The sequence below is a fragment of the Hippopotamus amphibius genome, chromosome 15 (genome assembly GCF_030028045.1).
Source record: "Hippopotamus amphibius kiboko isolate mHipAmp2 chromosome 15, mHipAmp2.hap2, whole genome shotgun sequence".
Classification (NCBI taxonomy): Eukaryota; Metazoa; Chordata; class Mammalia; order Artiodactyla; family Hippopotamidae; genus Hippopotamus; species Hippopotamus amphibius.
This window is the reverse complement of record NC_080200.1, coordinates 62,758,139-62,771,004: the sequence shown is the minus strand read 5'-3', so window position 1 is coordinate 62,771,004 and position 12,866 is coordinate 62,758,139. Positions and strand designations below refer to the sequence as shown.

Below are 12,866 nucleotides of genomic sequence, written 5' to 3'. Positions count from 1 at the left end.
TGTACAATCAACCCACGTAAAACCATAACGGACATCATACCCTACAATTTGCAAGAGGCTGAGTAGCCTCCAGGTTAGTAAGAAATGATGCAAATAGATTAAATATTGTGACCTAATGAAGAAGTATTATATAAACTCTAAAAGGTTAGCTATGTGAGAACAGCAAAAGGAGATACACATATATTAAACAAAGGTAGAACCCATCATAGCTCTATCCAGAGTTACTTTCTCCAAGTTCAACACAGTTACTGAATAAATTTAGGATGACAAATAGCTCATATGTTAAAGAATCACCAAGTTAAGAGTTTCGATCCATTCACTCAAGAATGGACCGAATGTGGCTCACGTTGTTTTCATCTATATTTCTCCCTTGATCTTCATTTTCCCTTGGCCCCTAGGTAACTGGGAGACCTCAGCTTCCAGGATACATAATCTCTTACCCAAACAAGAAATCCATTACTTAAACTTGAAACAAAGGCTTTTCCTGGTACACCGGCTTATCTGTTTGTGTTGGTGTTTTGGGAGAGGCACCATAAATGAGGAAAAAAGAAAGCAGACCAGAGAAATATAAGCATGCTTATCATTCAACAGTTATGTCAGGTACTGGGGCCACTTCTGAAATAAAAGGAGAAATGCACTTTAGATAAATGAAATGGACCCCTCCCTTTGTCTATAGCCTGTGATTGTCAGACAGCATTTGCTATTGGCTTACAGAAATTGCCTGACCTCATTTCATAAAACAAAATGATACACATGACTAAGAAAAATATTCATACATCTTCAATTTAGTTTTTGAGGCTGCAAGTGAAGCATAAATTCAGAAATGGATAGGGAAAATTATTAAAAAGTAAGGTGTGTACAACACAACAGAATGTATTCAATAATCAAGTATGTATTATATTTTTTTTTCAAAGACATAAAACATTTTGCTTCCTTGGTGGTGGGGACCAGTGTCTGTGCAGTCAGGGTCTAGAACATTAGGACAAGCTGAAGTAAGGTACCTACAAATCCTGAATGATACATACTATAGTGAATGCTCCTGGTGCCCTGCCCAGCCCTCCTCATAAGCCTGTGCACTTTCCTCTGACTGCTGTCAGTGTTGAAGGATTCTCACCCAGGCTGCCCCTTCTCTGGAGAACTGCTCTTGGCTGATGAGAGCCACTCTGCCAGGAGATTCACCACATCCCCCACCAAACTCAAAAACTTGTTTCTACTGACTGAAGGACAAGGGGGGAGCTGGGTATAAATCATCATCCCCTTGCCTCCAAGGGGACCAACTGAGATTCCATTCATGCCCTGGAGTTCCCCTGGGATCAGGCTGATGCTGGACTCCAGCTGAGAGCAAATTCTTGCCCTGTTCCTTTCTCTGCCATATGCCTCACCCTCCACCTGCTGGGAACCCACCCTCAATAAAACACAAGCATGTAAATCCCTGTGTCAGACCTCAGGGGACCCAACTTAAAATCCACAGGCAAATGATAATTATAAATTAACAACTATCTCTACCGTAGGCCAGTGGTCAACCACAGGTGCTACGGCAGTCAGTGCCAATGATGACAATAAAGTAGCGTATTAGTGATGGAGAGACTGTGCTCTGGGGCCCAACGTGCCCAGATCCAAATTGTAATTCTGCCACATCCCAGTTGGATGATCTTGGCTAAACCATATAAACGCTCCAAGCTTCAACTCCTCCTCTGTAAAATACTGAAAATAATACCTTCACCTTCCTGCCACCAAGAAAACAAAACTGAGATGATTGTATGTGAAGAGCTGAGTACAGAGCAGGGCACCGGAAATGCTGTCTGCTATTACTGTTGTTGTTGCCCTCGTTATCTTATGACAAATTAAGTCATTAAAGTTACATCAGGTAAACACAATGCCAAGTTTCCAATTACAGGGAAAGTTTTCCTTAAAGAAGGAGGAATCCAGGAGTCGTTTAAGCAGCGACAGAAGGAAGAGGCAGCACAAGGATGGCACGCATTAAGATTTTAATGCTGTAAGGGACTGCAGGGCTAATCCAGCCTACTCTTCTCCCTGACTCTCCTCTCCAAAGGCACCGTCAAGAAAAATGAGGTCCAAAGAGGTTAAGTGGTTTGTTCAAAGTATCCCTGCTTTGTTATTTACAGAAATGTTAGAAGCGTGGATAAATCTGAGTATGTAGGAGAAAATTAGAATTGCTGGAATGGCAGGGGTAGGCACAGACAACAGGATCAGTTAAGTGCACCCCTAAGTGATAATCTTGTTTTTCTAGCCCCGTGTGGGAGAAAACGTTAATGCCGGCCGATGTCTGGGGGTCCAAATTTTCTGCTTCTTTCCGAGTATCCTGACAAACTATAATCCCAGCCTCCTTGTAGTTGGTTGAGGCTGTGTGACCTAGTGGTGGCCCCTGGGCAGAAGGGAGACATGCCACCTCCTGGCATGGCCCATGTTGCTCTCCTCCACGTGATCCGCCACACTTTCTTCCACGCTGCCCCGGAGGCGTGGGTGGAAGATGGAGGCACCAGCAGCAGGACACCCTGCGCCCCTGGATGGCAGCACAGAACGGAGCCCCCACAGCTGCCGCACTGGACGGTCATTGTAAGTAAGAAACAAGGCTTCTGCGTGTGTTTAGCCACTGGGAGTGAAGAGCTGTTTGTTAACAGCATTAATTCAATGTGACTAATAGTCTCTGAAACTAGTAAAAATCTTAGTCTTCATCTACACAAAATGTACATCAACAACTCTTAAGTCCGTGTAACTATGATCAGCAAGTCTTTGGTTATTGAAACCCTGAAAGGTTTTAATAAAGATCTCTAAGCTCTTTAATCTTTAAAATCCCTGCTACTTCTACAACATCATGATTTCCAGGACATGTTTGATAAAGGAAGGCAAAGAAGAAGTAAAATTTAGAATCATGATTGTTGAGGACTACATGGAAGACCAGTCTCCCCTTGTCCAATATAAATATAAGACAAGATTTTAAAAATTAATCAATGTGAATATCTCACTTGAATAGTTATTTTAAATTATTAATTAAAATATCATTCTTTAAATTATAGAGAAGAATTCCAACAGAGGGCAGTTATATCAAATTGTTATGACCCATTAGAGAGGGTATTGGTATTATAAATTGACAATTTATTTTTAAATTTAATTTTATATTAATAAAAGGAAGCAATTTACACCCAAGAATCCCAGCGGCTTCTTTAGAAATGGCCACTAAGGGCTCATACACGTGTTTGGTTAAATATACGAAGGAATCTAAAAAGGAAAATTCCCCAAGTGTCTCAAAGATCTTCTGGATTCAATTAAGTAATGTTAACATCATAGATTCAAAAAGTGGCTTCTTCAAAACCTGTGGAAGTGGAGGCAGTGATCACCTAGGGTTTCTCAAATTAGGTGCTATTAGCATTCAGAGCCAGGAAATTCTTTGTTGACCGAGGAGAGGCCTTTCTGTGCATTGTAGACAGTTTAGCAGTGTCCCTGGCCTCTACCCACTAGATGCCACTAGCACTTTTCCCCTTCAGTGGTGACAACCAGATGTTCCCAGCAGGTAAAACAGCCCCTAATTGAGAAACACTGGTTTAGAAATTGACGGGAGTTGATATGCAATTCCCCAAACCCAAATACAGATGAAACAAAGTTAGCATTTACCTTAACTTTGGAGACAATTCTCTACCAATATTGACCAGGTCGTCAGAGACGTAACAGTTCTCAATTTAAAAACCAGAGAGAGGCAGGTGGTAAATTGGAACACAGATTTCAAATTTTCTGCTTATTCCAGCAGTTGTGAGTGAGAAACAGGCTGTGAATTCCTTTCCCTCAGTAACAAAGCAATATAAAAATGGATTTTGAGCTATTTCCCAAAAGAATGTTAGGAAGACATAGAGGTTAAATGAGCTGCAGTCTCTGTGTTCTTAGGATAGTGTTCAATGCACGTCTACCCCGGGGCCATCCGAGGCACGGTCCCAGATGGGCAAATGTTGTCAATTCGTCTTGAGGCCAGCTGCATTTTTATATTTTCCAAAAAGCTTTGTTCTTGTAAAATAACCGCTGTGATCAAGGCAAGAAGAAAAGCGATGCTGACGAGTTGGATCTGTTATTATGACAAGAAGCAGGAAAGACGCCTGATAGGAAACCTCCACATCCTGTCACTGTGCCTGAAAATGATTGGTTTCCAAGACGTGATGGCTACATTTCAGCACACGGTGAGTTACAAGGAGATTTATCACAGCCTCCGAGTGGAAAGACGCCTTATAAATGATGTCACATGAATATTTGATTCTCCAGTCATTGATGAAAAACAGGTTTTGTTTCCTTAAAAGCAACTCTTGGTCTTTTACTTTAATACATTAAGGTATGTTTGAAAATCACAATATTCCAAATAGAGCCATTCTACCTCGTGGCATATTTCTATGTGAATATCTTTGTGGTGACGCTAAGAGACTTACTTCAAACAGATAACGTTCGCTGGAGGTAATAATAATCGTGTCCCAACCCAATCCTTGCTCAAATCTTTACTGCCTCACAAACTCCACTAGCGACGTCTCAACTTTATTAGGGAGAAAAAGGGAAAAAGAACTCTGATTCGGGGTTCTGTTGATGTCAGTTCTGGACTCTGGTCAGGATCAGGCTTATCAGGTGATCTGACCTCACACTTCGTTTTCTGATTCTGAAGCCATTTCACAAAAGTCCATTCTTCTCATCAGTGGATTTCCACATGGTTGCACAAGATGAGCCACAAGGGCACGACCACGTGGGATGGACAAGGTGCTCTGATTCCTGTGAATAACACTGGCAGCCCGGCTGCCCCCCTTTCTCAACCCTCAGGCAAGAACGAGAGCTGGGCCCTCTTCTCCTCTCACTAAAAACGGAAGTTGGGATTATCAGCTCACGGGGTGGGGACCACGCTGGCGCGAGGAAGGGAAGATGGAAGCATGCACTAAGGGTGTGCACCGTGCACCCACGGTGGCTGGGAGCTGTGCTGGCTGCAATACACACGTTAGTGCATTGAATTTGGGGGTCAGGGATGGGGGGGGCCTAGAATTCTGTGAAAATCAGTAAATAAAAGAAAAAAGAAAAGAACCTTGTTCAGCATCTGTGTTCTCATTACTGATCCTAAACCAATGTCCAGGTAGAAGAATTTAGGGCAGAGGAAAAGTACAGAGCAGTATCAAGGAGACAGGTGACTGGTACGTAAGAAAGGAATGGATCAGAGTCAGGAATTACCTGTACTGTCCTGGAATCTTCTTGGGTGAGAGTGTGGATGCATGTGTTTTAGGATGCCTCTTTCACCAGGCATTACTCACTTCTCTAGTCGCTGGGCTTCATTACTTTCCTTCTTTTGAATTTAGGGACAAAAATATGAAGTTCACCCATACCCTACTAATGATAAGTTTTAAAAAGTTGTAGAGTGAACATATTACATATCAATGTCAAGGGATTCAAACTTTCACAGACATTTGTCTTGAGTCTATCACCTGCCAGGTAACTGCATCTAAGGATCTACTTTCATCTAATACTGAGGAGACCAAGAAATCAAACCCTCCAGACAGCACAGAGTGAAGTTCAATCTGAGGCGACAGATGATCATTAGAATTAAAGGCTGAGGCTGTGAAATCCCTCCGAGGGTCGTCGGCCCAAACAGACTCAAGGTGGGTTACAAAGAGGTGACAGTTAAAGTGAGATCAAAAGATTAGCAGTCTTCTTCTAGATGGAGAAGAGGATCAGGTTAAAATTGTTCACAAGAAACAGGACATGAGTAGATGCTGAAAGTTGGAAAATGGCCTCCAGTCTGGGAAGATATAAGCAGCCTGGCATTACAGACAAGGATGCGCCCCGAGGTGATGGGGAGCTGCCCCCGGAGGTGATGGGGAGCTGTCCCCGGAAGTGGACCTTGCTGTTGGGCAGAGAGGGGCCAGATCAAATGAAGCCTTGTCTGGTGCTAAATAAGGGCTGTCCCTGATTCTCCGATCTGATTCTCTCCACTGCTTATGCAAATTGCTTTTCTTTCCTGGTTTCCACTTTCTCATTTTCTCATGTTTAAACAATTACTTTCTATCTTTGAAGAGAGAAGGAAGGAGAAAATTTTTGGGCTACTGTATCCAAATTAATTGGACTGGTCCCTGGAGAAAGCAATATTTCTGCAACATAACTGAAGGCATATAAGTAACAAATGCTTCAGCTCATCGTGCCCAAACAGTGCGCTGTCCCACTGGGTAGAAACAGCTCCACTGAGCTCTTGAGCGGTGGCTGGTCCAAATCCACATGAGCTCTAACAGTGAAAGACACACTGGAGTTTGAAGACTTAATACAGTTAAAATAAAGAAATGTATCTCATTAAGTTTTCAGAATTATTGCACATTAAAATGATAATTTGGGGGAGGTAATGAGCTAAGTAAAATATATTATTAAAAATAATTTCACCCAACGGGATTAAGAGGCACCAACTACTATGTATAAAATAAATAAACTACAAGGATATATTGTACAACTCAGGAAATTTAGCCAATATTTTACAATAACTATAAAAGGAGTATAACCTTTAAAAATTGTGAATCACTACTTTGTATACTTAAACTTATATAATATTGTACATCAACTATACCTCAATAAAAAAATTGCCCCTTGTTTCTTTGTACTTGTTTCACTGTGACCATCAGATAATCTTAAACTACCCATGACCAGGCTCACCTATGCCTTTACTGGATGGTGCTGTTTATAACACCAGCACAGCCCTTTCCTTATCAGTGTGCCTAGTCTTTTTTGTTACCCTTGGAAATAGTCATTTCAATTAACATAGAATATTCATAGAAATCAAAAGACCACTTAACAGGAGACATGTAAGAAAAAGCAGTCTGTCCTGAAGAATTCCCAGAATTCCCCCTCCACGGTGAGTAAACAGTGGGCTCCAGAGCATCGTACACAACCAAGAGGAGGGTCACACTGTGAGTACCAACCGCACTGTGATGTCTGACACCTGTCACTAGGGCTGTGTGATCCAAGCCTCCACTCAGAAAGCCCCTGTCTTCCTGTTTGGCCATCTGTCAGCAGGCTGTGCTCTCTCTTACCAGGAGGAGATGCTGATGAGTTTTCCAAACCTCAATAAGAACACTTCAGTTTCATCAATAACCTCAACCTAATTGCCACCAAAAGGTATCATAACAATGAGAAGCGACAGTGAGGAAACTACAGTTAGTCCCCTCGCCCTTAAAATTACCATCACACACGTGGTAACAGCAAACACATCTCCTGAATTTTTGCATCTATTTATTTTGAAATAACGTCAAGAAGTGTTGCAAGAAAAATCCAATGGACTCTGATAAACCCTTCACCGAGATTCCTAGGTTTTCATCATTAATATGTTATCACATTTGTGTTATCATCCTTTCTCTATGCATGCATGCGTGTGTGCGTGTGTATGTACACATATATGTATGTGTATATATACACACACATATGGTAATTTTGTAAATCACTTCAGATTAATTTTCAGAAATGATATCCCTCATCCTTACTTATCTCAGAAGGTCTGTCCAAAGAACAAAGACATTCTCCTTCATAACCACATTATGGTTATCAAAGTCAGGACATGAATATTAACACATTTCTAAATGCTATATTCTCCACAGACATTAAAATTTCACCAGTTGTCCCGATAGATAGTGTCCTTTATAGGAAGAAAAAAATTTTTTCCTGTTCCAAGATGCAATTTGAATCAAGTATTTCATTTGATTGTCATGCATATTTTTTTTCTTTATGATGGAATAGCTCTTCTTTCTTTTTATGCCTTTCATGACTTCGTGATTTTTGAAGAGTAGAGACCAGTTTTTTGTGGAATGGCCTCAAGGTCTGGTCTGTGTGATGGTTCCTCATGATGAAACTGGTTACAATTTTTGGCTGTAATATGGAAATCTTACTGTGGCCTTTTCAGGGCATCTAATGAGGAAGCGTATACAACTCTTTGTCCCATTACTAGTGAAAGTACCTTTCAGGGGGGGTTGGGGGGAATGAACTGGGAGATTGGGATTGCCGTATATACATTATTAATAAGAAAAAAAATATCAAATTGTACACTTTAAATATATGCAGTTTATTGTATGTCAACTGTATCTCAATAAAAGTTCTTAAAGAAAAAAAAAAGAAAGTACATTTAACTAGTTGGTTATCATGGTACTGGCCAGGTTTCTTCATTATCAAGTCACAAGTTTTCCTCTTATAATTAATAAGTATTTTATAACTAAAGACTTTGAGACTATATAGATATCTTGGTCATCATCAAACTCTCTCCCACAAACTTAGCATGCATTGATCATTTTTGCTTGAATCAGTTTTTAGTCTGATGGTTGTCAAATGATAATTTCCTAATTAAATCATTCCTTCAATATTTATTATTTGGCATTTTAGAGTAAGGAAGAGCAGTCCCTTCTGTCTCATTTGTTTATCCATTCATTTATTTTTATGTTAGTATTTACTCACAGATCTTTACTTTATTCAATGTGTTATAATCTGATAGTATCATTATTTATTCTAATCAAATTGTCCCAGATTTCTTCAGTGAGCCCATGTCGAGCTGGCTCCTAGATCCTTTGACCCACTCTCATCATTCTTTGGATACTTCCTTAATTTCTGAAACATCAAAATCTTCCAGGCTTATATGGGACTTTGGCTGTCCAGGCCCTGGAATCAGCTACTTCTCCAAAAACATTTGATTCTTTTTAATGGAGAATGAAATTTAGAAACCAAGCACTGGCAATTAAGTGTGCTCACTGCTAATGGCATGACAATGCTTCTAGACCCTCTCAGCCAAGGGAGCCAGGAAAGTAGGAAATCAATGAATATGCATATGGAAACATACATTTGCACACACACATATCTGCATATTTCACTTTTTCAACACACACAATATGCCAAATAGTATATTATACCATGAAAACCAAAATGAGAATAATCCTATCTGTTGAACAATCTATATATGTTATAAAAGATTAGTTAAAATCAGAGCATGAAAATAGTATTTTGGTTAAATTGCTGATCATTATGATTTCTTATTAATACAATCAAAATCTTACCAATGATCAACTTATTTAAAGATTTCAGTTATATGCTAAATTTCAGTGGAGAGACGATTCATTGTCCATTGTGATGAAATGATTATAAGAAGTTATTATTTAGTGTCATCACTTTTAAAAAACAAAAGCAATTAACATTTGTTGCAAAAGTACTATGCCTTATCTCTTGTGCATGCCTTACTTTGTTTAATTCTAGCAAAGATAGTATGGGGGTGGTAGTGCTTTGTCAGCATTCCACCGAAGAGGAAACCTACAATTGCTGGGAGGCACAGAGCTAGACAACAAATCCAAGTCTATGGGTCTTCAACATGCTTTACGGATATTTGTTTTCTTGGGGGATTGGCTTATTTTAAGGCCCTGGTGAATAAAAACTAGACCTAATTTAAACCCTAGCTCTAAAGTTTCCTGAATGCTCACAAATATCAGCATCACATAAGAGAAGAAAATAATACAAACCTCTTTCCAATCACTTCTTAGAACTCTAGTACATGAAGGTGATTAAAGAACTTTTCCAAACTACAGACAGCCCAAGGATTCTGGCGTGCTCCTTGGGGAGTTCCAGAATCTTGGTGAAGGGGACACACTTATGCCATGACCCTGTCCTTCTCCAGGGAGACCCTGCTAAAAGACTGAAAAGGTGAAGTGGGCCTTTGCAGTTCAGATCTGCCACTAAAATAAACATGCCTTTCAGGTGTAAGCATCTCAGGTTCCTCCTCCTCCAAACCACAAAATACACAAGCAGGTAAATTTCATTTTTACCTATCATCACTAATTCTTTGTCATATGTGGTTTTTAAGCCATAGAGTCATATTTATTTAATTATAAATAATAAAGAAGAAACAAAGATTTTTTCTTACAATAATATGATGGCTGAATGCATGGAACTAAATAATCAATGAGGATTCTAACTAGAGGAAAAGGCCACTTTCTAACACTGAGGAAACGTCCTCTGAATTATCTATCGTTCAGTGAAGAGTAAATCAGGATGATACCCGTGAAAGGAGGAGAGCCCGCACAGCAGGCAAAGGGCTAATTGGGAATTAAAGCAGGTGATGACTCATGTCAAACAGGGCAGCCAGGCGTCCTGCGGCCTGACCCGCCGAGGAAAGGAACCCCTGCTCTGACTTGATTAATACCTTCACATACATCTGTCTTCATCCCCTCAAACACTGAGCTAATTGGGATGGAAAATGAAAGCTTGAGAAAAATAAATTGCACTTACCTGGATCAGAGACAAATCCTCAAGCTGTAACCTGAAGAGGTAGTTTCTACAAAATACAAAAAGAGAGCAGTTTCATTTTTAATAGATCTAAAAAAATTACAGTTCATAAAAATTATGAGAACAAGGGGAAAAAAACTTAACAATTTTTGGCTTCCAAAGCAATCTGCTGCTAAGACTGTGTGTAACACAGTTTTCCTTGGAACTCAGAGTTCAAAGAGGCATTCAATACGTCAACAGAAACACGCATTTAAGATTGGTGAGAAAGCTAAGGAATAAGGGGGCTGTGTGTGTGTGTGTGTGTGAGAGAGAGAGCGAGAGTGATTAAGGTAAATCTAAATTATTAATCAGCTCTCTTAATCTATGTGTAATGGACAAAAGGACGTGGGTATTTGATTCTGAAACTGAGTTTAAGTTAAGCAAGATGATATAAACACACTCTTCATGAGTCTTCATCCTGACAGATTAGCTACCTTCACCATGTTGTATAATTAAAACACATCCAGGTTTTGAATTCACCAATGGTCTGAGTATTACAGCGCTCTACCTTGCTGGATGGATTCAGTGTGTAATAAGTTTAGAAGCATGAACTTGTCTGTCTGCCATCAAGGGTTTAAAAGACTCAGCCCTGGCTGCCCAAGCATGAAAGAGGAAATCAGAGAAAAGGAAGTGATCAGTTTTCAACAATGAAGGGAAAATTGTGAAATATGCAACAGAGATCAGCAGAGCATGGAGGAAGACGTAGCTATTGGTTACACGAGACTGTGGACTGTATTGCTGTAGCTTTTAGAAACAATGCATTGCCCTCCAACTTAAGCCAGGAACAAAAGTCTCCTTAACATCATACAGATAAGAAGTTGGTGCAGATGGAGCAGCACCTGAGGGACGGATGGAGGGGAAGTCCACCCAGGTGTGAACAACAACAGCAGGGAGAAATTGGCAGCTAGTGGAAAGCAGACCTTAAGAATGCAGGAGTGTGGGGAGGGGTCTCCAAGAAGTCGGGGGTATTGTTATAATGGGCTGGTCCAAGGTGATTACTATGGCATCAGGAGAATAACAAAATTCTCCCAATACCAGCAAGAAACAAAAATAAATGACTTTCACTCTCTGGGCAGATGGGCAGATGTCAGAAGTGAACACGCTGTCCCAGTAGAGGTGACAAGGGACAGCCACATCGGGCTATGGGCATAGCCCTGAGAGAACCAAGAAACATTCCTACGGTGTGGATGCAGATGGGAGGCACAAGGCATCAGGGACGGCTCCATCCCGGGCCAGCTGCGTCCCACAGCTCGTGTGCGTACACTGCAGAAGAAGAGAAGGGACTTCGGTCACTTTTAGGGCGGATGCACAAGTCCCCTGGGCACTCAGGCGTTTCACCGTGTGTCCCCCGCCACAGGAACACTGCCATCCTGCATGCTGAAAACTGCCTCCCCAACCACTACAACGGCTTGTTCACCACAGTCTTTCTGTGCCTCCTACATAACCTCTGAAATAACACCAGAGAAGCACACGATGCTTCCATCACAAAGCCATTGGGGAAAAGTTCCCCTCTCTTTTCTTACAGTGGAATCAGCCCTCTAAGCAAAACTAAAGATGCCTTTGAGGAGGGAATGTGTCAGCGGAGTCTACTTCTATTTAGTCCAGCACCATGGAGAGACAGGTTTCCACCGGAAACATCTTCCCTGCGGGGGAAGGAATGTGAACTCAGCGCAGGCACGGAGGAGGGTAGTGGAGCTGCCAAGGTAACTGCCACTGGAGGCCGGCTAGCATTTGAAGATCTGCCAGGCTCTCACCTGATGTGAAGCAGATACCAGCACAGCTCCTCTAAGAGAAGTTAGAGGTCTGCATGTACACAGAGATAAATCTTTCAGATGAGGGGCTCAGCAGAGCACCAGAGGCAATTACTGGCCACAACCCACTCACTGCCTCTGTGAGCACCATGGCTCCCTACCCTTGGGCTGGCTTCATCCCGGGCTTCCCGGCTGCAGGAAGCTGCCACCAGTCATGCCTCCGCACTACGGGAGGAAGGGCTGTCTAGTGGTTAAGAACATTTGTGCAAAGCCCAAAGCTCTGCCACCAGACAACTTGGGGAGGGAAGCTGAGTCCTCTATGCTTCAATCTTTTCATCTGTAAAACAAAGCCAGTAGTCACATCTACCCCCTGATGTTGTTGAGAGGTTTAAATCAAAGGAAAACACTTAAAATGGTGTCTGAGCCGTTAACAGCACTCAATTAATAGTAGCTACTTCTAGGTAGTTTATGGAAAATATTACAGTTTCCAGACATGCTGAAATTCTCAGCATCTTCTCCACTGTATGGAGAAGGAAAGAGCATTTCCACCCTCCAGCAACAGCAGAAACAGGCAGGCACATTTATCTCTGCATGTTCAGGTATTGGAGGTTGTGCAGTAGGGATGGTGGTGGCACCACTAGATTTGTGGAAAAGAAGGCAATATTGTTTATCTTGTCGTGGTTCTGGGACACAGTCATCACACCCTTTCCAACTCACTGGCTCTCTTAAGGAAAACTTTTTCTCTGAACATTCCCAATAAAGAAGCCATTCATATTTTCAATCAATGAATTTCTTGAGAGCTTTGAT

General features: G+C 41.3%; 1 protein-coding gene across 10 annotated transcripts in view; it reads right to left on the bottom strand.

The window, feature by feature from the left end:
• SEMA5A (semaphorin 5A) overlaps window positions 1-12,866 on the bottom strand; it is a 482,622-nt gene that overhangs the window by 239,861 nt on the left and 229,895 nt on the right. For all 10 annotated transcript variants that reach the window (XM_057709296.1, XM_057709288.1, XM_057709292.1 and 7 more), the window contains one exon: window positions 10,273-10,318. In XM_057709296.1, coding sequence (XP_057565279.1) covers window positions 10,273-10,318 — 46 coding nt within the window. The remainder of the gene's footprint in view (window positions 1-10,272; window positions 10,319-12,866) is intronic.